Source organism: Polyergus mexicanus, unplaced genomic scaffold (assembly GCF_030449975.1).
Source record: "Polyergus mexicanus isolate NDT 795.1 unplaced genomic scaffold, iyPolMexi1.0 SCAF_8, whole genome shotgun sequence".
Taxonomy (NCBI): Eukaryota; Metazoa; Arthropoda; class Insecta; order Hymenoptera; family Formicidae; genus Polyergus; species Polyergus mexicanus.
In genome coordinates this window covers 5,608,681-5,624,023 of record NW_027223328.1, presented here as the reverse complement: position 1 = coordinate 5,624,023, position 15,343 = coordinate 5,608,681, and the positions used below count along the sequence as shown (strand labels likewise).

At 36.3% G+C, this 15,343-nt stretch overlaps 1 protein-coding gene across 1 annotated transcript; it reads left to right on the top strand.

Moving 5' to 3' along the window:
* Window positions 1-133: 133 nt before the first annotated feature.
* Window positions 134-14,306, top strand: LOC138935556 (CTP synthase 1-like). Its single transcript, XM_070300214.1, has 11 exons — window positions 134-299; window positions 11,400-11,570; window positions 11,677-11,762; window positions 11,905-12,072; window positions 12,212-12,376; window positions 12,504-12,791; window positions 12,894-12,982; window positions 13,065-13,363; window positions 13,513-13,620; window positions 13,786-14,001; window positions 14,206-14,306. The coding sequence occupies exons 1-11, from the start codon at window positions 134-136 to the stop codon at window positions 14,304-14,306; spliced, it is 1,857 nt and encodes a 618-aa protein (XP_070156315.1).
* Window positions 14,307-15,343: the final 1,037 nt, after the last annotated feature.

Here is a 15,343-nt window from a genome sequence, read left to right as displayed (position 1 = left end):
TGAACCGTGATGCGATTTATACAGTGCAGTGTTAAGTTCGGTTCAATTCATATCCAAGTTGTACTGACATTTACGAACTTGTAGCGGAGTATCCATATTCATCTCAAATCATCGAGAATCAGTTAGCTAAATCATGAAGTATATTCTGGTGACCGGCGGTGTGATCAGCGGCGTGGGCAAGGGTGTCATCGCCAGCTCGTTCGGCACTATCCTCAAACACTGTAACATTCGCGTGACATCCATCAAGATTGATCCTTATATCAATATCGATGCCGGGACGTTCTCGCCCTACGAGCACGGTGAGCGCGATATTAATTTCTGCACATCATTGTGCCATAATATTTGAAAAAACAGAGGTTTTTTCGTTAGCATGTTCGACATCAATCGGTATAAAATTGAGTTCAATTTCCTGTGCTATTGATACGGGACTTTATTGCGATCGCAGCAGTTGCACGTTATTGCGTAAAGATCGCTTCTTCCGTGATTCTAGCTCCTGATTTCCCGTTTCTTAACATTACAGAAAATTTTTTTTCATTTGAATATAATTTATAAAGGGTTATACACACACACACACACGCACACACACACATATATATATATATATATATATATACACATGTGTGTTGCGCGAGGTTTAATTCAAATCGTCTTGCCGATATTTCTATCTCTGTTTTCTGTCTATTTTTTGATTATCGATAGAAAAGAAATAAATTACAAAATTTTTTATCTGAATAAACCATACAGTTGTGTGATAAAATTGAATAAAAATCGCTAAATTAAATTCCACGATAAGTGAGAGCCTTTATGGCGGTAAAATTTTCAGCCATGTGCTTACGCCATTTTGCATGCTGCCGCCACGCTATTTAATAATTAATTAAGATTTATCGAATGAGGTCAGATGAGTTTTTATAGCTATATAAAATATATATGTACACAAATAAAATTAATTACGCATATATATATATATATATATATATATATATATATATATATATATATATATATATGTATATATTGTATATAGTGCAATATGTTATAGCCCGAACAGGCTATACACGAATTATTAAATATATTATTTTAAATACATATTATTTTATGATTGCTCAACGTGTAACGCGAACACAGATCACGTTACGAGCGTTGACCGAACAAAGCGCTGACAACGCGAGCCACGCGCTAAGCCCGAGCGACCGTGCAATCATTTCATTGCGAAAACGCGGAAATCAGGGCAAGCGGAAGAAGGACATTGCGAAAATGCAACGTAGAAGTCCTACTTAAAAGCGAAATAAAAAGGAATAAAGAAATTGCGAAAGTGCAAGCAAAGAAGTCCTACTTAGAACTTCTTAACTTGCATCCGGATATTGCCAAAATCAAGCGACACGACACACAGCCTTGTCGCTAAACGACCCCCTCCCGGGTAGCCAAAGGGAGTTAATAAAAAGGCCCACCGCTAACGAACGGCGGGCAGTCTTTACCATAAATATTACGCGGGCAGTCTTGATCATTAATTAATATTACGCGGGTAGTCACAATAACTACTAAACGGGCAATCTTTATTCCTTTACGCGAGTAATATCTCTAACAACCGCGAGTGTCAAAACGAATATCAATAATTATTATAATATTAAATAGCCACGCAGTCGGCAGAAATATACACGAAGAAGCGAGAGGCGAGTCTCGAGACCGAAACTCGACTCTAGACACGCGCACGTTAAGATAACCATTATCGTGATACGCGAAGTGAGCGAAAGTACGGGAACATTGTAAATAAACCAAACCACAAATAAATCTGATATTAATCTATTTATTTAATGTGGAAAGTGTCCGAATTATTTAAATAAAGTTCTCAGGCGAAGCCCGAATTCCTAAATTCCTTCCGGCAAACGATCCCAACTACCATGGCTCTCCGGAGGCACAACATAATTTGGTGGCAGCGGTGGGATCTGCCGAGGCATCGCCAGAACTAAACAAGACCTGCAAAAGACACGGTTGTGTTAAAAAGCGGGCACGCCAACAATCAATTCAATTGAAGTTGACGGACGGAAGCAGCAGCTAAGCCTTTCCCAAGACCTGCAAAGCACCCAGAGTGTAAACAGGACAGGTACGCCAGCACACGTAAAACGTAAGCTGACGGAAACTACAATCAGCGGAAGACACCGCACGGACAACAGAACGAGCATCGCCACAACAGCTGTAGCAGAAACGTGAGCCGCCAAGCATCGCGACCTACGATAACTTTACAGACAACGCACCGACGCCGGACAACGACCGCCGTACGACGAGCATCGTCAGCCGTATCAGCCGCCGAGCGAAGGACTGCAGCGTCAGCAACCTACTGACACAGCGAGCGATCATGCGAGCCGTTATACTATTGTAAGTCCGAAAAAATTTAATAAATATAATAGCGTGAATGTCGGAAGGTTCTAATATACCGAAACCGATAGCGAACCGATCGTGGTTACTGAGTGAACCAGCCCGACGAGCGATTAAATTAAGTTTAGCACCGCGAGAAAATACTTATAACGTGCGAAAAAACTTAGAAACTCAATACTCGAGCGAAAGCGAGCCCGAGTTACCGGAAAACGTCGTCATAGAACGCGAATTTCCGTTTAATAATTTCGACGAAAGCCTATTCCCGCGTAATACGACTGACCCCACTGACGACACTCAACGCGAGACTAGACGTACGCGACCGTATATTAGTAGAACTCCAAGTAGAGTATCCCTACGGCGCGAATTTTCATTAACTTCCTACGAAAGCGATCTATTCGATCCGGAAGAAATTTATAGACAACAGGAAAGTAATATGGCCGAATCGCGAAATCCGCAAGAAAACACTCCCGGGAACCCGCCACAAAGCGCGGTAGACGAGGAAATAGAAAGAATGCGACGATCCATTCACCAAATGGATCGAAATATAGTGGAGGCTGATCACACACCGCCCCACGAGAGAAACCGCGAAGAAAGAGGCGACGCGCACCTTCTCGAAATATTAAATGAAATACGCACGGAAGTAAAATCATTAAACAGGCGAGTAACGCGAGTAGAAGACGCGATTATGGAATTACCACGTCATGGATATAACCGCTCAGAAGACGGTAACGACGCGTTTAATGGAACATACGGACGAACCGCACGCGACATCAGAAGTCGACGAAGCACCGCTCCGAATTACTTACCGTTAAAAGAAGCAAGAGCAATGATTCCCGAATTTGACGGAACATCGCGACATAAGTTATTAGAATTTTTAAATGCATGCACGTACGCCGTTCAGGACATACATCCCGCGGATGAAGAATCATTAATCCGAGCAATATTATTTACAAAACTGAAAGGAAAAGCCATGCAGGATTTCGAGACACGAAATATTCAGACGTTCGCCGAATTAAAACAACAACTCGAGACTTGTTACCAGTCTAAACAAAGTACACACTACGCACTTACAAATCGAGTTCAATTCCTTAAAACAAAAGCCGAATGAAACTGCGCACGCTTTCGGACAACGTGTTGATTTACTAGCGATGAAATTATATGATTCGATGATCGAAGGAAAGGAGCATTCCGCAACCTCAAAACGCACGATTCAACAAACAATCCAAGAGCAGGCGTTAATAAATTTCCAAATCGGGTTACATGACGAATTACAAGTGCTCGTACGCGCGCAGCGATATACGACGCTCCAAGAAGCGATAACGGGCGCGAGCGCTGAAGAAAAACTCAGACCGGGAACCGCGAGAACAAGTAGTTTTGTTAATAAAAATAAAACCGAATTACGTCACTCGCGAAATAGTCGAAGTTCAAACTCGCAATGCTTTAAATGCGGAAAAAACGGACATTTCGGACGCGATTGCCGTAGCAGCCGATACGCGCTCCCGAAGCCGGAAAAACCCTCGCGAATAAACGCGATAAATAAATACTGCTCGCATTGCAAAAGAACAGGACACAGCCGCGACGAATGCTGGAGTCTAAAAGGGAAACCGAAAAACAATACAAATAAACTAAAAGTCGGAAATCAGCAAAAAACGCGCGACGAAAATATACGCGATCAAAAGAAACCGCGACAACAAAAAAGAAACGCCGATAGCGCAAGTAGCAGCAGCGAAGACGAGCAGGAGGAAGCGAGAAAGAGACAACCGCGACCTGCATCTGAGTATCGCGTTACGCATATTAAAGATATGCCACGTGCAAAGAAAAAGACGGACTTATTGCTAATAACATTACCAATGCGACAAGTGAAAAACGAAGAAATACAGATGTTGTACGATTCAGGATCGACCATCTCACTAATAAAATTGAAACATTTAAAGGACAACGCATTGATACACGAAGATAAAATCGCGCTCACTGGTATAACCGGACATAAAATACATACCATCGGAAAAATGCACGCCACAATCAAGATAGGAAACCATAAGGTAAAACATGCATTTTACGTTGTAAGAGACGACATTCCGATAGAATATGAAGGAATAATAGGAATCGATTTCCTTCGACAACATTCGGTATCTTGCGATTATAATAAAAGTCAATTAAAAATAGGAAACGCCGTACTAAAATTCCATTCGCTTAACAAAACGATTCTAAAACCGCGCAGCGAGACCATCGTAAAAGCGACAACAAATCAAAATCGAATAGGAATAGTACGAGCAGAAGAAACAGCTCCAGGAATTTACCTTGGAAACTGCTTAGTAGAACCTAAAGATTACACGTGTCCCGTTAGTATTATAAATACAACCGATATGGAAGTCGAGATACAGACGCCGAACGTCACCCTCGAAAACATAGAACGCGAGATCGAGTCTAAAATACATACGGTGGAAACAAGAAAAAATTTTAAGTATACTAACTCGAGACACGGACAAATATGACAACTACTACGCACGCAACATTTAAATACGGAAGAAAAACAGGCACTCCTACGGATATGCGAAGAATATTACGATACATTTCAGTTGGACGGAGAACCACTGACGTGCACCGCGACGATAGAGCACGAGATAAACACGCGCGCCGACACCTCGCCGGTGAACACGAGACCGTATCGTCTTCCCGAGAAGCACAAGACGGAAGTAAATAAACAAGTGCAAGAAATGCTAAAAAATGGCATAATCAGAACAAGCGCGAGTCAATGGAACGCACCCTTATTGGTGGTACCAAAAAAGGCCGACGCATCCGGAAAACCTAAGCTCCGAGTAGTAGTAGATTTTCGGAAGCTAAACGATTTAACAATAGGCGATTCATTTCCACTGCCCAATATCACCGATATACTGGACCAGCTAGGAAACGCTAAATATTTTACTACACTAGACTTAGCGTCAGGATATCACCAGATACCGATGGCTGAGCAAGATAAACAAAAGACAGCTTTTTCAACGCCCTACGGACACTATGAATTTAATAGAATGCCGTTTGGATTGAAAAATGCGCCAGCAACATTCCAGAGATTGATGAATTCAATTCTAACAGGAATGCAAGGACTTAAATGTCTAGTTTATTTAGACGACATCGTCATATACGGATCGAGCCTAGAGGACCACAATAGAAGACTCAAGGAAGTACTACAGAGACTCCGAGAAAATAATCTAAAATTGCAACCAGATAAATGTGAGTTTTTGCACAAAGAAGTAATTTATCTAGGTCACATTATTTCGGAGAATGGAATATCTCCGGATCCGTCAAAGCTAACCGCAATAAAAGAGTTTCCGACGCCGAAGAAAGTAAAAGATATACAATCCTTCATAGGACTAGCCGGATACTACAGAAAATTCATAGAGGATTTTTCAAAAATAGCCAAGCCACTGACGAAACTAACGAAGAAAACGGAAAAATTCGAGTGGACTATGGAACAGCAAAATGCTTTCGAAATACTAAAAGAAAGATTAATGACAGCGCCAGTGCTAACGTATCCAGATTTCAATCAAGAATTCATAGTGACCACCGATGCTTCTGACTATGCAATCGGAGCAGTATTGTCACAAGGAAAAGTAGGTAATGACCGACCAATTGCTTACGCCAGCAGAGTTTTATCGCGAGCGGAGCAGAATTACAATACAACAGAGAAAGAATTATTAGCGATTGTATGGGCTGTAAAACATTTTAGGCCATACGTATATGGTACGAAATTCAAAATCGTAACCGATCACAAACCATTAATCTGGTTATTTAATGTGAACGATCCCGGATCGAGATTAATCCAATGGAGATTAAAACTCGAAGAATATGATTATGAAATCATTCATAAGGCCGGACGAGCGAATGCGAACGCCGATGCACTGAGCCGCAATGTAACAAGAGAAGCGCATAAAACAGAAGAGGAAGAACGAGAAATCCTCGCAATAGAAGAAGAAACAAACTCCGACGAAGAAAAAATATACACAGAGGAAGACAAGAAACAGATATTGTATGAATATCATGATGCACCCACAGGAGGACATCAAGGAGTTGAACGAACGATAAAAAGAATCCGCCTAAATTATAATTGGCCAGGAATAACGAAAGATGTAGAAAAATACATCGCAAAATGCGAGTTGTGCCAGAAAAATAAATTATCGCGAAAAAATAAAGTACCGTTAATAATCACAGATACGCCTACTAAACCTTTTGAAAAATGCGCGTTAGATATTGTAGGACCGTTAACAGTTACAACAAACGGAAATAAATATCTCTTAACATTCCAAGACAATTTAACGAAATTCAGCAAAGCGATACCGATTCCAAATCAAGAAGCGAACACGGTTAGCAAGGAATTTGTTACAAAAATTGTACTTGAACACGGAATACCGGAAAAAATTTTAACGGATCAAGGCACAAATTTCCTCAGCGAAATATTTAAAAATACATGTAAATTACTAAAAATAAATAAAATACAGACAACTGCCTATCATCCGGAAAGTAATGGCGCGTTAGAACGATCGCATCGAACATTAGCAGAATATTTAAGACACTACATAAACGAAGACCAGACAGACTGGGACGAATGGATACCGTTCGCAATGTTTACGTATAACACGACGCCGCATACAGCTACGGGGTATACACCCTTCGAATTAGTGTACGGGCACCAAGCGGATCTACCTACGTCACTGACGAGACCGCCTAAACCGACATACAATTACGACGATTACGCGCAAGAATTAAAAGAAAGATTAAGGGCAACGAGTCAGCTCGCAAAAGAGGATATTAAAGAAGAAAAAATTAAAGCCAAAAAACAGTATGACAAAGGTACTAGAGATATCAAATTTAAAGTCGGCGACAAAGTATTAGTATACGACGAGACGCTCCGACGCGGACGATCTAAGAAACTTGAATCCCTATGGACTGGACCGTACGTAATAATCGAAAAAAATTCAGACGTGAATTATACAATTAAGAAAGGAAGAAAAGCGGTGCGCATGCATACAAATAAATTAAAACAATTTATAGATAATTAGAATAAGAACTTACTTATTCGTTACTGGAACGATCGCATCCGCTCCAAAGCGCGACGCATTTGTTCCATAGGACGGAGATGGTCGCGAAAAACGCGCCCTCGAAGGCGTACCGGCACCTCCAGCCAAAGTCGACGCAACAGCGAAATGAACCCATCAGGAGGTTCATAACTAGGAACCAAAAAGGAACCGTCGTACCCATCGTCAACCATATCCATATCGGTCTGAGGCACAATAACCAACACCGCACCCTCACCAGTCTCGTCAATCTCGCCCTCCAAGGAAGGCAAATAACGCGAACGATTGACTAAATTCACGCACACCATGTTAGTCGGATACTCAATAAAACGCGACTGAATAAAAAACTAACCGATGCTAAAAGCTAGCAAGAAGAAAGCTGAAACTCATAAAATGAGAGCCGATAAGACGGTTATATGAAACATTTTAATATAAAATTGCAGGATACTCGTCAGCTGGAACAGCCGACAGGCCGAGAGTCGCACGGGGCAACATGAAACGGATTCACCTTACCAAATCCAAGAATTCCTACACAACCCCGGCATATATTTCGAGAAAATCGGACAATTACAGCAAGCTACAAAAACGTGGAAATTAGTTATTAAATTAGAAATAACAACGCTAAACGACAAAGCATGGCAAATAAACCAATACATCCAACAAACCAATGAGATGTGCGAACAAATAAAACCAGAATTCCACCATAAACGTACTTGCGACAATTTAGAGGAAATCGTAAAAAACGAATCGAAACAATTAACAAAGTTAATGACTCTAATAAATACGCTATATAAGACACGGACGAACGGACGTAGAGGTCTCGTCGACGGAATAGGCACAATAGCGAAAACATTGTTCGGTACAATGGATGCGAATGATAGAGAGTTAATAAATGAACAATTAAATCTCCTACAAAATAATCAGCAAACCATTCAACATGTCGCGGAAAATCAAATAAAAATTTTAAATAGTACTATAATATATCTAGATAAACTAGAAAATATACTAGATCATAACGGTAAACTATTAAACCATTATGTTCGAGAATACAGTACTCGCGAAGAAATAACCGAACATTTTACGGTAATCATCGCGATGATAACAGATTTAATTCGAGATACGGAAGATGTAATAGAATATCTTGCGTATGTACGCAAGGGCACGATGCACCCCGTACTAACACCTATTAGTGATATTATGACACAGTTAAAAGAAGCAGCGATCCAATTACCTCACGTTTTATATTTTCCTTTCGAAATCCGAAACGATGAATGGTTAGCAATAGAAGAATATATTAAAATAACTGCATGCCGTGAAGGATCAATCATATTTACTGTATTGCGATTCCCACTAATCTCACAACCAGTATATGATATAATAAAGGTAACCCCATTACCTACTTACGATAATAAAAATATATTTACGCACGCGGAAATAAACCACGAAATAATAGTAGTTAATAGAGAAGGATTAATGTATATTATAATAACGGGGAGGACGATTTAAAAAAGTGTATCCAAATAAATTCCAGATACATATCCGAGAAAACACAACCAATACACCGTATTAACTCAAACGCGCCGTGCGAAATACAAATGTACTTGCAACCACAAAACCAGAATGAGGCTTGCAAAAGTAAACATGTAATTGCAACAGAAACGATATGGATGCCGTTACAACAGCCACTTACTTGGTTATATTCAACTGTACGCGAACAATCAATAATAATTCAATGCGAAAAATATAACGAGATTAGAAAAGTAATTAAAGGTACAGGGCAAATTACTCTTCAAAATAAATGTAAATTAATAACAACAGAAATGACGATCCAACCAAAAGAAGTCATACAAGGTAGCGAAATAGAAACGTATTTACCGGAAATTAATATTACATTTATACGAGACAATACAGACATACTAGACACGAAACAACAGAATATCGTGCAGCATTCAGAATTAACAGAACTAAAAAATAAATTAAAAGAAATAAACAACGATTTGCAAGACAATAACGACAAATTCTTCACACAAAAACAATTCGTACATCCTATGGCGACAAGCGGAATAACCACAATAATTATAATAATATTAATAATTTATATAATTATAAAAAATAAAAAGAAATATACGAGACGACCGTCAGTCAGGATATACGAAGAAAACGAACCACGTATATCATACGGATTCCCAAGACCCACACTAAAACGTAGTTTAAGCACACGATTTTAGAATAAGAAACGATATTCATATTATATATGGGAAAAATATTGTATATTAGAATAAGAAGAAATTTTGTTTTGCGAAAAACGTCACTTTTACACCTCCGTTTTTCTTTTTCTTACGGGGGAGGGATGTTATAGCCCGAACAGGCTATACACGAATTATTAAATATATTATTCTAAATACATATTATTTTATGATTGCTCAACGTGTAACGCGAACACAGATCACGTTACGAGCGTTGACCGAACAAAGCGCTGACAACGCGAGCCACGCGCTAAGCCCGAGCGACCGTGCAATCATTTCATTGCGAAAACGCGGAAATCAGGGCAAGCGGAAGAAGGACATTGCGAAAATGCAACGTAGAAGTCCTACTTAAAAGCGAAATAAAAAGGAATAAAGAAATTGCGAAAGTGCAAGCAAAGAAGTCCTACTTAGAACTTCTTAACTTGCATCCGGATATTGCCAAAATCAAGCGACACGACACACAGCCTTGTCGCTAAACGACCCCCTCCCGGGTAGCCAAAGGGAGTTAATAAAAAGGCCCACCGCTAACGAACGGCGGGCAGTCTTTACCATAAATATTACGCGGGCAGTCTTGATCATTAATTAATATTACGCGGGTAGTCACAATAACTACTAAACGGGCAATCTTTATTCCTTTACGCGAGTAATATCTCTAACAACCGCGAGTGTCAAAACGAATATCAATAATTATTATAATATTAAATAGCCACGCAGTCGGCAGAAATATACACGAAGAAGCGAGAGGCGAGTCTCGAGACCGAAACTCGACTCTAGACACGCGCACGTTAAGATAACCATTATCGTGATACGCGAAGTGAGCGAAAGTACGGGAACATTGTAAATAAACCAAACCACAAATAAATCTGATATTAATCTATTTATTTAATGTGGAAAGTGTCTGAATTATTTAAATAAAGTTTTCAGGCGAAGCCCGAATTCCTAAATTCCTTCCGGCAAACGATCCCAACTACCGTGCCTCTCCGGAGGCACAACAAATAATAGAAGAATATTCATTTTAAGCCCCAAGTTAATTTATTTTTCTATGCAAATATTCTACACTATACGAATCCATCTGAATATGTTTTTAGGCATCTTCCGGTTCTATACATGCATTTCCTACATTCAAAAAAATGTAGATAGAAAATGTAGAGCTGGAGAGAAAAAGCACAATAAAAAAAGTAACATTAAATATGATGTTAAAATTGATGTATGTCTTATTTTTAAAAATTTTATAATTATATTATATATTATTAATAAAATTAAAGTAATATAATAACATTTTTAACATTTTTTATAAAATTATATATGATTAAATTAATTGCATATAGGATCAAATTAGTACTAAATTATTTCTCATATAGTTTCAACTATTATACAGATAAAGTTTAATAATATATCTGAAACAATTAACTGTGATTGAACAATTAAAAATTATTATTGATCAACAAATTATTTTAATTATTAGAGTATAGTAATTGTTATATAAATATGTTTGCATAATTTCATTCATCCTTTAGAAATGGTTTCTAATGTCCAATGAAGCTTGATGCTTATCACCACATTCCATTGTTCAGTCAAGTAAGCGGTAAAAACATTCCTCGAAGGGAAACATCTTATGTTACTGGGTTTTTATAGACACATCCGCTGTCAGTTTTTTAATTTTGCTTATGTTACTTACTGGAAAGTTTCTGTTTACTCTGTACAACAGGAGAAGTTTATGTACTCGATGATGGTGGTGAAGTGGATCTTGATTTGGGCAATTACGAGCGTTTTCTGGATATCACTCTTCATAAGGACAATAATATAACAACGGGAAAAATTTATCAACATGTTATTACAAAAGAGAGACACGGAGATTATCTAGGAAAAACAGTACAAGGTATATCTCTATTTATATAATATCGCATATTTATATATAAGAAAGAGAAAGAGAGAGAAAAACACAATTTTTGCACAAATTAATAAAGATTGATATTATTTTTTAGTTGTACCTCACATCACTGATGCTATTCAGGAGTGGGTGGAAAGAGTTGCGAATCAGTCTGTAACAGAAGATGGAGCTAAACCAGAGGTATTGCTAATAATATGAATTATTATAATATATAATGTTACATAATTCCATAAGATATGTAAAAATATTAATTTACATAATATTCTTTATATATTTGTGATATATAATTCTAATTACATAATTTATTAATAATGCTTTACAGGTTTGCATAGTGGAATTAGGTGGCACAATAGGCGACATAGAGGGGATGCCGTTTGTAGAAGCATTTAGGCAATTTCAATTTAGAGTGAAGAAAGAAAACTTCTGTGTTGCCCATGTGTCTTTAGTGCCGCAGGTAACTGCGTTACATGCCTACAATATTTACACACAGGTTACATTCTCGTTTACATATCTCTTCTATATTTTATGTGCATACAATAATAAATGCATAATTAATTTTTGTGAAACTCCCTAAACGTTTTTGTGAAGATAATTTCTGAGTAATTATTGAGATATAAAATACTTTTTAGCCAAAATCAACGGGTGAACCCAAGACGAAACCAACGCAATCTAGTGTGAGGGAGTTACGTGGATTAGGTTTATCACCCGATCTAATAGTTTGTAGATCGGAAACGCCTATTGGCAATTCTGCCAAAGAAAAAATTTCAAATTTCTGTCATGTCGCTCCAGAGCAGGTAATTATCATAAATATTTTTAATGAAGAAATAAACTGTATCGTAATTGATTAATTAAAATTGTTAATGTTTGAAAGTAAGTAATTAATTGATATCAACATTAAGTGACATCAAATATTTTGATCAGGTTATCACTATTCACGACTTAACATCCATATATCGAGTACCACTTCTTATGGAATATCAAGGCGTTATAGAGTTTCTCAATGATCGATTGCAACTGAATATCGGAATACCGCGTCCGCGTTTCTTCATGCGAAAATGGCGAGATTTAGCTGATCGCGTGGATCATTTGCGGAAAGATGTTAACATCGCTCTAGTGGGCAAATATACAAAACTCGAGGATTCCTACGCTTCTGTTACAAAAGCGTTGCAACATGCTGCCATTGAGGCCGGTTATAAATTGAAATTGACGGTACTGTGTCGTAATTATTTGAAATATATATAATTTTATACATATTACATAATCATATTGTACTATTATTTTTTGAATGATTATGCAATAATATTATTGCAGTTTATTGAAGCTGCTAATCTAGAGCAAATTACATTAATGGAAAATCCAGTCTTGTATCATGAGGCTTGGCAACAGCTTTGTAAAAGCAGGTAAATATTTCAATATATTTTTATGGTTCTGTACTTCTCTTATATCCATAATTTTTAATGAAGATACATTTGTTGTGTTTAGTGGCATTATTGTACCAGGTGGCTTCGGTAAAAGAGGATTGGAAGGAAAGATGGAGGCCTGTCGATGGTGTAGAACAAACAACAAACCGTTTCTCGGCATCTGTCTGGGTCTACAAGCGGCAGTCATTGAATTCGCGCGAAACGTATTGAATCTCCAATCGGCGAACTCTACAGAAATTGATCCACATACTAGTAGTCCTGTGGTAATAGACATGCCAGAGCACAATCAGGGAATTATGGGGGGAACTATGAGGCTTGGCAAAAGACAAACGCGTTTCTGTAACAATAATTCTGTCCTAAGTAAGTACCAGAATCCATGTTTCAACTTGAGATCAATTTTCTTTTTTCAATGCCACAATATATGATATATTCTTAATATATATATATATATATATATATATATATATATATATATATATATTATTTTATTTTTATATTTTTCTGTACAGAGAAATTGTATGACAATAAAGATGTCATAGAAGAAAGATATAGGCATAGATATGAAATAAATCCGGCTTATGTTCCAGATTTAGAAGCAGCTGGTTTAAAATTTGTAGGTGAGTTATATTGCATTTTTTCACACACAATAAAGTTATAGTTTTGGTAAATATAATAGACAATCTTAATTATACATAATTGAGATAATACAATATATATATATATATATATATATATATATATATATATATATACTCTATATAGTCTAACATTTTGTTTAATAGGTCGTGATGACGATGAAAATATACGAATGGAAATCGCCGAATTGGAAGGACATAGTTATTATGTAGCTACGCAGTTTCATCCTGAGTATCTATCAAGGCCTTTAAAACCCTCTCCGCCGTTCCTCGGTTTAATTTTAGCCAGTGTAGACAAACTGAAGTATTATGTAGCACGAGGATGTAAATTTTCACCTCGCCAACAGAGCGATAATGAATCAGGTAATAATGAAATAACTAGAAAAAGATATATAAAAAAATAAAAATTTATATTAAATTAACGTAATTAGTATAATTAATATATATTAATATAATTGCGCGCACACACATATATGCAAAATGTATGTTTAATGTAAAAATTAGACATAATTTCAATTTGCATGCAAATTTCTCCAACTTACTCATTTGTCATGTTGATTGTTACAGACGATGACTACATGTTGGAGAAAGTGTCAAAATTGCAGTTGTCTAGTAATGCAAGTAGAAGTGGTAGTAATATTACAGAACTCAATGATACTTTGCATTGAGTGAAATTTTATTATCGCAAATTTATTTTGTATCATTCCATTTTTCTATAATCTGATCCACATGTCTTTCTCTAGTCTTACATAATTCATGATTAAAAATTGAAACATAATAAATACATGAATATGTGATAAGTATATATTTGTACAATATATATATATATATATATTAATAATATAAATTTAAATCTTGCTATAACTGAAAACAGAAGTTAGAATCCTAATATAGCTTACAAGCAGCAACAACTATAAATACAAATATATAATTTATGATAACTTTAGGAATGAGTCTGTATCTCATATAAGTTACTATGAAATCTCATGTTTTGGTTAAATATATATATGTAAACAGGTTCTTATAGAAAATAGATTTCATCATTTTAATACATCGTCTTATACCAGAGATTTAAATTTATATAATTTTAATAAGTTAAAATGTTATGAGGGAATAAATAGTGTTTATGATATTATAATACACTATTTCAATTGTAAGTCTGCAGTATTCAAACTACATTTTTTATATCGACAAACTAATTTTTTATACGTACAAAGTATTCAGGATGAGGGATAGAGAGAGTGTCCCGAAATATTATAATTTTATTATAATCTCATGTATATCAAACAATTGTTATATTGTACATAATGTATAATGTAGTAGTGTATACCTAATACGAATTTTATTAGATATTATAAGTTTTATATTTTGTAATAAATTATGTCATGTTTAAACGTAAAAATTTCTTGTATGTTTGTATGTATTGATAAAAATATTAATATGTTTCAGATCAAATGAAATATATATGTATATGTGAATCTAGATTTTAAAGATTTAATTTAATTATATACAAGCCGAAATCATAATCTCTTTCTAAAAACATGATTTGTCTTTTATAAATTATATAATGATTATAAAGATTCTTTGAATTATAGCGACAATTAACTTATCATAGTCTAGTCTAGTCTTGTTGATATAATATTAACGAAAAAAGATAATTAATAAAATTAAAATGTTTGAAATATTGCAAAACTTAAAATTTTAA